The sequence below is a fragment of the Haliotis asinina genome, chromosome 13 (genome assembly GCF_037392515.1).
Source record: "Haliotis asinina isolate JCU_RB_2024 chromosome 13, JCU_Hal_asi_v2, whole genome shotgun sequence".
Classification (NCBI taxonomy): Eukaryota; Metazoa; Mollusca; class Gastropoda; order Lepetellida; family Haliotidae; genus Haliotis; species Haliotis asinina.
Window position 1 is genome coordinate 39,386,873 of NC_090292.1, and position 10,327 is coordinate 39,397,199.

General features: G+C 40.2%; 1 protein-coding gene across 1 annotated transcript; it reads left to right on the forward strand.

Annotated features, from left to right (window-relative positions):
- The first annotated feature begins 208 nt into the window (after positions 1–208).
- LOC137259536 (uncharacterized) lies at positions 209–4,855 on the forward strand. The gene has a single exon (XM_067797168.1). It carries the CDS (start codon positions 209–211, stop codon positions 4,853–4,855), a length of 4,647 nt encoding a protein of 1,548 aa, XP_067653269.1.
- The last annotated feature ends 5,472 nt before the right edge of the window (positions 4,856–10,327 follow it).

Consider the following 10,327-nt stretch of genomic DNA (forward strand, 5'->3'; position numbering starts at 1 on the left):
GCTACAAACAATGAAGGAGTTCCACATACAGGTGTTAGAAGCTATCAAACGACAAGAACGCTAGCTTTTAGATGAAATACAATATGATTCTGTGTCTAATAGAAGTTCTCAGCGTACCCATAGGTCTAAAAGTGTGACATCTAAACCGTCAGATGCTAGTTCTACTAAATCTGCTCGTACATTTGAGAAGGCTAAACTTGCAGAATTGATGGCAGAGAGTTCTATGATGGGAGCTGCACAAAAGGCCAAAGAGTTACAGCTTGACATTGAAATAGCCAAGGTACAGGCTCGTGAGAGAGTATTCGCTGCTGCTGAAAATGATGGCATGGAACAGACAACAGTGAAAGGAGTATTCAAGGCAACTGAACAAATGAACAGACTTGCCTTACAAGATGCTGAGATTCATAATCGTTCACCTCTGCACATGACAACCTTGAAATCAGGGACACTCCCAGATGATCATGTGACTTACACAGGAGCCTCTAGTAACTACCCCAGACAGATTCCTACCAGTACGATGGAGCAAGTGGGCAGTTCAAGTAGACAGTACACTAACCAGGGAGAAAGTGCACGTGACAGTATGACACAAGTTCATAAACAGATGACAAGTGCGATGCTATTGCCACAGCCCAAAGTTCCTACATTTAAAGGAGATCGTGTGGAATTTGGAACATTTATCATGTCTTTCGATGCGCGCATTGTACCCCATACAAGTAGTGATGCTGACAGACTCTACTATCTGGACCAGCAATTAGAGGGCGAGGCGAAGGATCTGATATCAGGCTGTTTGTACATAGAACCAACAGAGGGCTACAAGATGGCACGTCAACTCTTGCAGAAAGAATATGGAGATCCATACAGTGTCTCAAGGGCCTATCTGAGCAAAGTACTTTCTTGGCCGACAATTAGGAACGACGATAGCATTGGACTAAAACAGTTATCAGTTTTGCTGTTTAAGTGCTATCACGTCATGCACAGCATCTCTCACATGTCAGTGCTAAATCACGCTCCTAACCTTCAAGCTATTGTGCAGAAGCTGCCTTTCGCTTTGCAGAACAAATGGAGAGATAAGGTCACTCAACTTATAGTGGATGGACAGAAAGCTGTTGATTTCAAAACCTTAGTAGATTTTGTCGATTTTGCAGCTAAATCTGCAAACGAGCCAATTTTCGGGAAGGAAGCTCTAACAGCTGGTAATGAATCGTCAAAACGCCGAAAGGAGGATCACAAAAGGAGCAACCAGACTTCTCGGAAACAGGAATTCAGCAGTTTTGCTGCAAGAGTAAACGGCAACGACCAGAAACAGGAAAAGCAACCTATGGATGGTAAGAGTTGGTCTTGTTATTTTTGCAAGAAGAATCATGATATTGATGACTGTAAATCTTTTAAACAGAAGTCACTAAGAGAGAGAAGGTCTTACCTAATTGACAACAAAAGGTGTTTTGGAAGCTATGGTAAAAACCATACTTCCAGGGGATGTCTGAAACGTCGTGTATGTGCTGTTTGTGAGAGACGCCATCCCACATCTTTACATGACTACAACTACAAGCCAGAGGATACATCACAGATGAACAGTGAAAAAGTATCAGGTTCTGGTGGTCAGGATACAAGTGTAGGGACAGCCTGTAATGTTACTGGGACAAGCATTGTGGAAACAGTTCTACAGCCTATCATTCCTGTCAAAATAAAGCAGAAAGGCAAAGACAAGGTAATAACGACATATGCTTTCCTAGATAATGGAAGCACAGGATGTTTCATAACCAATGACTTGAAGGAAAAGCTGAATGCTGAAGCCATAAAGACATCGCTCAAGCTTACAACCATGAATGGAACTGAAGTGGTTGAAACGGATGTTGTAAACGACCTCATCATTACTGGCCTGTCTGATGGAAATCAATCTGCTCTCCCCAAGACATTCTGTCGAGATGTGATGCCTGTAGATCACAGTCATATCCCACAACGTCATGTTTTGAAAAAATGGCAGCATTCTCAAGGAATCGCTGACAAGTTGCCTCCATACCAGCCAAACGTAGAAATTGGACCTCTTATTGGAATAAACTGTTCCTCTGCCCACCAGCCATTTGAAGTAAGATCAGACAAGAACTCAGATTTGTTTGCCGTGCGCTATCGACATGGATGGACAATTAACGGCCCTATACACGTAAAGCACAATGAGGAAAATGACGCAGTGGTTTGTAACAGAATTGTTCTTCGTCCAGTCACTAAAGCGAACGAGTGCATGCCTGAAGCTGTCCTCAAGATGTTTGAAAAAGACTTTAGTGAGAACGATCAAGGCAAATGTCCGGGTGAATTAGGACTCTCGGTAGAGGATAAAAAGTTTATGGAAATCGTTAAAGGTCAACACTGTTTCACCAACGGACATTTTCAAGTTCCACTTCCTTTCAAAAAGTTGAATCAGACTATGCCGTACAATCGAGAAATCGCTGTCAAGAGAGCCTTGGGACAGAAGAAAAAGATGCTCCGTGATGAAAGCTACTATAGAGATTATGTATCATTCATTGACTCCCTGCTCCAGAAAGGATATGCCCGCAAGATTCCACCTGCCGAACATGATGTACGACCTGGACGTGCATGGTACTTGTCCCACCACGGAATCTACCATCCAAAGAAACCAAACAAAATCAGGGTGGTGTTCGATTGCAGTGCAAGATGTAAAGGTGTGTGTCTGAATGATGTTTTGCTTCAGGGTCCCGACCTCACAAATTCACTGTTGGGTGTTCTGTTGCGCTTTAGGACTGACAGAATTGCGTTCATGGGAGACATAGATGCTATGTTCCACCAGGTCAGACTACCCCCAGAACATCAGGACTTCTTCCGTTTCGTGTGGTGGCCTAATGGGAACCTAGACTCAGTTCTGGAGGAGTACTGCATGACAGTTCAGGTGTTTGGAAGCGTATCATCTCCGTCGATCGCAAACTTTGCACTTAAGGCCACTGCCGACAAGTCTGAAAACAAGTATGACGAAAGTGTGACAGAAACACTGAGGAGAAATTTTTATGTAGATGATTGTCTTAAGTCTGTCGACACAAAGGACAATGCCATTATACTGATTAAGGATCTACAATCAGCATGTATGGAAGGTGGATTCAGACTGGCAAAGTTTGTTAGCAACAGCAAAAAGGTTGTGCTATCTATCCCTCCTGATGACAGATCTAAAGACATTCAGACCATAGATATGGATTATGACAAGTTGCCTGTAGAGCGTGCACTTGGACTACAGTGGCACACAGAATCTGACACATTTCAGTACGCTGTTTCCTTACCAGTCAAACCCTTGACAAGGAGAGGTATTTTGTCGACAGTTTCCTCATTGTATGACCCTCTTGGACTAGTATCCCTTGTACTCTTACCAGCCAAGAAGATCTTACAAGACTTGTGCAAAGACAAGAGCCTGGATTGGGATGATCTAGTCAACGAAGAGAATCAGAGACTATGGAACACATGGCTTGCAAACCTACAATCTCTCAGCACACTGAAAATTAACCGCTGCATGAAACCGGACTCGTTTGGAAACATTACGGCAAAGCATCTGTATGTTTTCTCTGACGCCAGCACAAATGGATATGGATGTTCAGCTTACCTTAGACTCACAGATGATAGCGACAATATTCACACTGTACTCCTCATGGGAAAGTCACGTTTGGCACCGCTGAAAACCCAGAGCATCCCTCGACTGGAGCTGACAGCAGCCACAGTGGCAGTAAAGATTGGCCGACAATTGCTTGGTGAACTTGATATTGATGATGAACATATCACCTATTTCACAGACTCGACCACCGTCCTTCACTACATAAAGAGTGAGCACAGAAGATTCCCAGTCTTTATAGCAAACAGAGTTAAGCTCATACGGGACTTCTCCACTACTCCGCAATGGCTCTATGTGGATTCTACCAACAACCCAGCAGATATCGCCTCGCGAGGAAGCAGCTGTGAAGGTCTGGTAAAGTCGAAATCATGGTTTGAAGGCCCACAATTCCTTAGACAACCTCAGTCAGAATGGCCGTCCCAACCTGTAGACACTGTATATGACAGAGATCACACTGAGGCCGAAGAGTGTGTTGCCGCTATACATTCAAATCAGCCTAAAATGTCAACTTGTGGTATAGAGAAGTTGATAGACCATTATTCATCATGGTATCGCTTGAAAAGAGCTGTGGCAGTGTACAAACGATTGGCAAAGATCTTGTCTGCACGAACAAAACGTGGCCTGAAAGTTCTGCAAACAAATCAGAAATTCACTGTGGAAGAATTGAAAGAAGCTGAAATGTGTATTATCAGGTACATACAGGCACAGCACTACAAGTCAGAGATAGAAGACATAGAGAAATCTAGATCAGTATCAAGAACAAGTTGTATCCAGAGCTTGAGGCCATATTTTCACAATGGAATACTGCGTGTTGGGGGACGTATTTCAAGAGCAAATATACCGGAAGATATGAAGCATCCTATCTTGATCCCTCGAAACAACCCTGTGAGCACCCTGATAATCAGAGAGACACATGAGAGATCTGGACATGTTGGACGATCCCAGGTTCTAGCAGCGCTGAGAGAGCAATACTGGATAACAAAGGCAAACAGCGCTGTCCGTAACATCATCAGCAACTGTACTACATGTCGACGATACAAGATGCAGACAAGTACTCAACTGATGTCCAACTTACCAGCGAAGAGAGTCAATCCAGCGCCCCCATTTGCTTATTGTGGGGTAGATTTCTTCGGCCCACATGTCGTGAAAGAAGGGAGAAAAAACGTCAAACGTTACGGGGCTCTCTTCACATGTTTCACCAGCAGAGCTATCCACAAGCTTGTGCTTTTGCTAGCAAGCAATCAGTGAATTTAGTATGTTTTTCTGTCTGAAGTATATATTTAGCCTTTATTTTGTGTGTTAAACATGCTAAGTATGTTTAAGAGGCCGAATGTGTAAAGGCTAAAATCATTATTTTTCAATTTTATGCAAAAATGCTTATTAAGTTCATTTATTGACAAATTTATGTTTTCATTTATTATCACAAAATAGGTTAAATTCAAAATATTTCATTTTCAAATTCATATTTCCAAAAAATAACAGTGATCAAGCCACTACCTGCATAATCATAACAAAAGCACATGGCAATGTTTATAAACAGTAGGTCAGGTGACCTAATTTGCATGTCAGTCTGCCCCTGGTGGCTAACTGAGTGCATATCACCTTGCAGTCAAGAAGGTCACACCATTTTGAAAAGGTTACCAAGTCCATGTGGCTACACAAGATGTGAGTAAAATTTTGTCATATGTCCTATTTAATTGCTTTCAAGAATGTTTAATGTAATGAATATTTGCCATTATTGTCTTAGAAATGTTTCTGGTGTGAAATATGTCATTTGAAGGGAAATTTACTGTGAATTTGTATGTTTTTGTTATTTTCATGACTAAGCCTAAATGAAATGTGTAAAATGGTTTTGAAATGTTGTTTAAAGTCCCAAATAAGTAAAATTATGTTAAATAAGGTTTGTTAACATCTGCATATGAATTTTGATATTTTTGATATGATCTGTAGTACAGAGGTTCTTTGTTTGTTTTTATTGTAGTTTTTGAACCTCGCCACTCCTCGGCATGAATTGTTCAACGCTATACTGTTATTGTAAACGACCGTACAACGATGAAACGAAAATGATTAAAACCTGTGGCGCGAGTTTCAAGTCTTGTGTTCTTGCTGCTACACCCCAGACACCATGCAGTCACCCATTTGACATACACAAAAGCGGCAATCACATTGCAAACAATTATTGTTTTAGGGCCTTGCCATGTAGTTATAGGGATGGGTTTGCTGGTTCAAACATTTATTCTCTTTGCTGACAAATGATATTCCTAATACATCACATGGTTTATGTTTAAAATGATGTTGCCACCTGGTGGTGCCTTCGTTCACTTGATCCTGCGTCTTCTTCTTTACTGGAAGTTTGTCTTCCAAGATGTAAAGTCGTGTCGGATGCATACGGTCTAGCATCCATTTCAGAAATGACATCATGAAAATATTTTATTGCTCCAGAATCCTTGAATACTGATAAGATGTGAGGAAGCCATGAGTAAGTTCGTTTAATGCGGGTTTATTTTGCCCAATTTTTGTTTGGTTTCAGTCGTGGAGTTTTTGAATGCATTTACCTCTGTGAAAATGTGTGTTTCCGTTAAGGCCTACGGCGTTTCAGAGGTTAAGGCAAACACTGAGCAAAAATACATGTTGGTTACTAGGCAGTATCATGTGTTTCTCTAGGGAAACGCCTGGAATTGTTTTTAATTCAAAGTTAATTGGAAAGCACGTTCATCGCGCTGTTAGTTAAGCAGATATTGTGCTCTCTGTGACATATTTTGTTTTAATTTCTAACTAAAGAGCTGGGCCCACGACTGGGTCAACGTTTAGACATCGAAAAGACACGCGAGGTGTCTTTATACTTGTTTGCTCTTCCCGTGTCTAAGGCGTATTTTGTATCTGAGAAAACCTTGAAGACAGATCAATTAAAATATATCATATTCGGATTTGACTTTGGCCAAGTGTAACTGCTATAGACAGTGCAAAGCATTGTTAATGTAGAGTCATATAAGCCAGGTACTTTTTACTTTATGACTAGATTTAGGCGCCAAAACTATAGCCCTGTTACAGAAACCGGTAAATAAAATACGACAGAATGTACGGATACGGTTTGCTTATTTTGTAAGTTTAATATGATATTCTTAGAAGGAAAATCATATATCCGTTTTACCTTATGTGAGATCTCACGTCAAGATAAAGGGAATATACTGACGCAATGTTTCTACCTACCACAATATAAATTTGTAATTATGTAAAATATGGAAATTGAGAGGCAACTCTATTAACCCATAAGCGCTGCCATGCAGATATTACTGACAAATTAGTGTCTGCTTCCTGCATAGTACTTGTCTGCATTCATTTAAAGTATGGAAAGAAGATCCAACGCTATTAACCCAAAACACTTACCCCTTTAGTTATCAATAATACACATAAAGGCTGGTCTCTCAAAGCCAGTAATTCAATTACTTTGTTGTTTATATTTTATTGTATTACTAACTTGCATTAAATTTGTAGACAGTTTCTAAATGAAAAAACGGACCTTCAAGAGGTCCGAATATTTTCAACGGGTACAGCAAGGTTTCCGTTTGCTTGCCATCCAGAAAGTATAGTTGTGGGGCAATGGTATTTACTTTACTACGTTCTCTGTACTATACACGTGGAACCTGGGTATTGAAGCCCAGTGGAAAGGAGAGTGAGTGAGTGAGTGAGTTTTTAGTGGAATATAACACTGAGCAATATTCCAGCTATATGGCGACGGTCTGTAAATAATAGAGTCTGGATCAGAAATCCAGTGTTTAACAACGTGAGCATCGATCTGCGCAATTGGGAACCGATGACATGTGTCAACCATGTCAGCGAGCCTGACCACCTGTTCCCGGTAGTCGCCTCGTACGAAAAGCATAGTCGCCTTTTCTGGCAAGCCTATTCTATCCCAGACCTTCACGGGACTCGACAGTAGAATCACAGACTTTATAAGGAAGTGGCGAAAGAATGAGGTGTATTTCATTATGCCCATTTGAACATATTTCATTCGTGTAAGACTTACAACAGTAATTACAACACTTCGTTTGTGAAAAATAGAACACATACATATTGATTCATTCTTTAAAGACTGACCAAGTGCGAGTCTGTTTATGATATCACTTCGTTAAGATATTAGTACCTTCAGCTGCGGTAGAGTTTCTTTTGCTCAGCAGTGATTTTCATGTATCTCGGTGTATCATCTATTTGATATTTTCATGACTTTTGTAACTCATCACTCCAGCTTTGAGTAGTTAAGGATAGCTGTATGAGATGGAGCAGGGGAAAAGGAGCCACAAACGAGAGTAATTGAACTATCTGTGTATTGCTTTGACAAACTTGCTATGGTTCAACTCATAGTTGTTGACTACTGATAAAAAAATTAAAACATACAAAATACATCATTCAGTTGCATTCCTACACATAATGAATTCAAAATGAATTCGAACCTACCACTGTTTTTTACCGTAGCTCGTATGTAATTTCTGGGTAGATTGTCTGAAGGGATGGTGTAATTTCACCATGGGTCCACGCCAGAAGCAAGTTTACTGTAGGTCCCCATGGTCCCTAGTATTGTAACCTACTTTCAGGCCTTGCAATCTTGGAATGATTATTCACACGCGGCTGAATCACTTGTCTGGCACAGCATCTAAACGAACCATTAGTATCAATAAATACACACTCGTAAGAAATGGAGCTCAAGAGGCGTTTTTATTCTGAATTATTACCGACTTCGCCTTCAGACATGGCCATGTTTTTGCTCCGAGTGACGGAATTCATTAGAGAACAGGAGGGTGCCGAACACAACAAAAGTCAATTTCCTCATTTTAACGCTCTCCTGGCCCACTGGAACAAAAAATAATTCAGTAAGGAATGCTATCTTCCTTCCAGTGCCGTTTTCTAGAGAGGTATTTTTTTCTTTCCCAGAGCAACAAGAGCTTGTGAAACTTTATGTTGTGAATTTTAATATTCCTTGGTGTCCTTTCAAAGACGGACCAAGGCCCTTTTGAAAGGGTATATGTAATGATAGGGAAAATGACAGAATATTTCATTTGCAAGAGTAACTAAAAGGAAGATAATTAGCTGACATTTGTAGCCTTGAAGATGCGCAAGGAAAAAATACCGATACTTGTCATCACGATTGCCCAGGATCATTTGGAACAGCGTGTTTGGTGGGGGCCAAGATGGATGAGCAAATTAGGCATCGAACTGTGTGCTGGTGATTAGGTACTTGAGGAGTGAGTAAATAAATATTTTAACGTTGCATCGGCAATATTTCAGCCATATTGTTACAAGAAAATTTACCAATGAAATGGATTATAAGTATATTTAATAAACCTGTCGACAAAGAACAGTAAAACATCTAGAATATCACAATTTCAAAACTAGCCTGGAAAGTTAAAACTGAAATCGTAACTGAGATTGTCAGTGGCTCTTCCCTCAAAGAGGGTTGAGGTATTGTATAAGTAGTGTCCTCCTGACAGAGTATGTAAGTCCCCAAACATACAAAGTAAATTTATACTTACCACTATTTTAAACGTAGTATTATTGTTGGCTGAAGCTGAAGTTACTGGATTTATGATTGGAAATATCTGAACGAAGTGATATTATAAACAGACTCGCGCTTAGTCAGTCTTTAACGAATGAATCAATATGTACGTGCTCTGTTTTTCACACATGAAGTGTTGTAATAACTGTTGTAAGTGTTACAAGAATTAAGTAAGTTTAAATGGGCATAATGAAATACACCTCATTCATTCTACTGTCGAGTCCCGTGAAGGTCCGGGAAAGAATAGACTTGCCAGAAAACTCGACTATGCGACAATAGTTGGCCCACAATCGCCAGCAGCTGAAGAAATGTTGTACATCCAGCTAGGGTCCATGTAGGTAGAAAATGTACTACAAGTCCCCATGGTCCCAGTATGGTGATCTACATTCAGTTGTTGGCGATTTATAGCCCGTATTTTATATTGCATTGTCTTCTTTAATTACAATTTTTTAGTGTTGCATGCCAGTGTATGTTTATACCAGTGATATTGTAGTATTTTCACTGTTCATCGTTGGCAGGTTTTTATAATTATATATATTCCTCTTCAGTGTTAAATGTTCTCATCACGATATGGCTGAAATATTGCCAATGTGACGTTAAATGTTAACTCACTCAGTCACTAAACTAATATCAATATTTGGACAATACAATACAAACACAGGCTATAGTGAGTGAGTGAGTTAATACTTAACGTCACATTGGCAATATTTCAGCCATATCGTGACGAGAACATTTTGATACTGAAATGAAATATGTATACATTATAAACACCTGTCATCAAAGGACAGTAAAACCACTAGAGCATCACATTTACAATTACAACTAGTGTGGAGAGTTAAAACAATTACCACTATTCGGACAATACAACATAAAATACGGGCTGCAGATCGCCAACAACTGAAGGTAGATCACCATACTAGGGACCATGGGGACTTACAGTACCTTTGCAACCTGCGTGGACCCCAGATGGATTTACACCATCCCCTCAGCCGTTGGCGATTATACTGAAAGTTAGCCATTATTAAAAACAACAAATATACTACGATTAAAAGTTTGGTCGGACTAAATTTACATAGAATGTTTTGGACTTACGTACCCTCTCAGGAGGACAATAATTTTACAATACTTCAACCCCCCTCGAGGGTACAGCCCCTAACAATCTCAGTTAT

What these genes read in the sequence shown, in the direction of transcription:
- LOC137259536 (XM_067797168.1), top strand. Translation starts at nt 209, where the DNA reads ATGGCAGAGAGTTCTATGATGGGAGCTGCACAAAAGGCCAAAGAGTTA.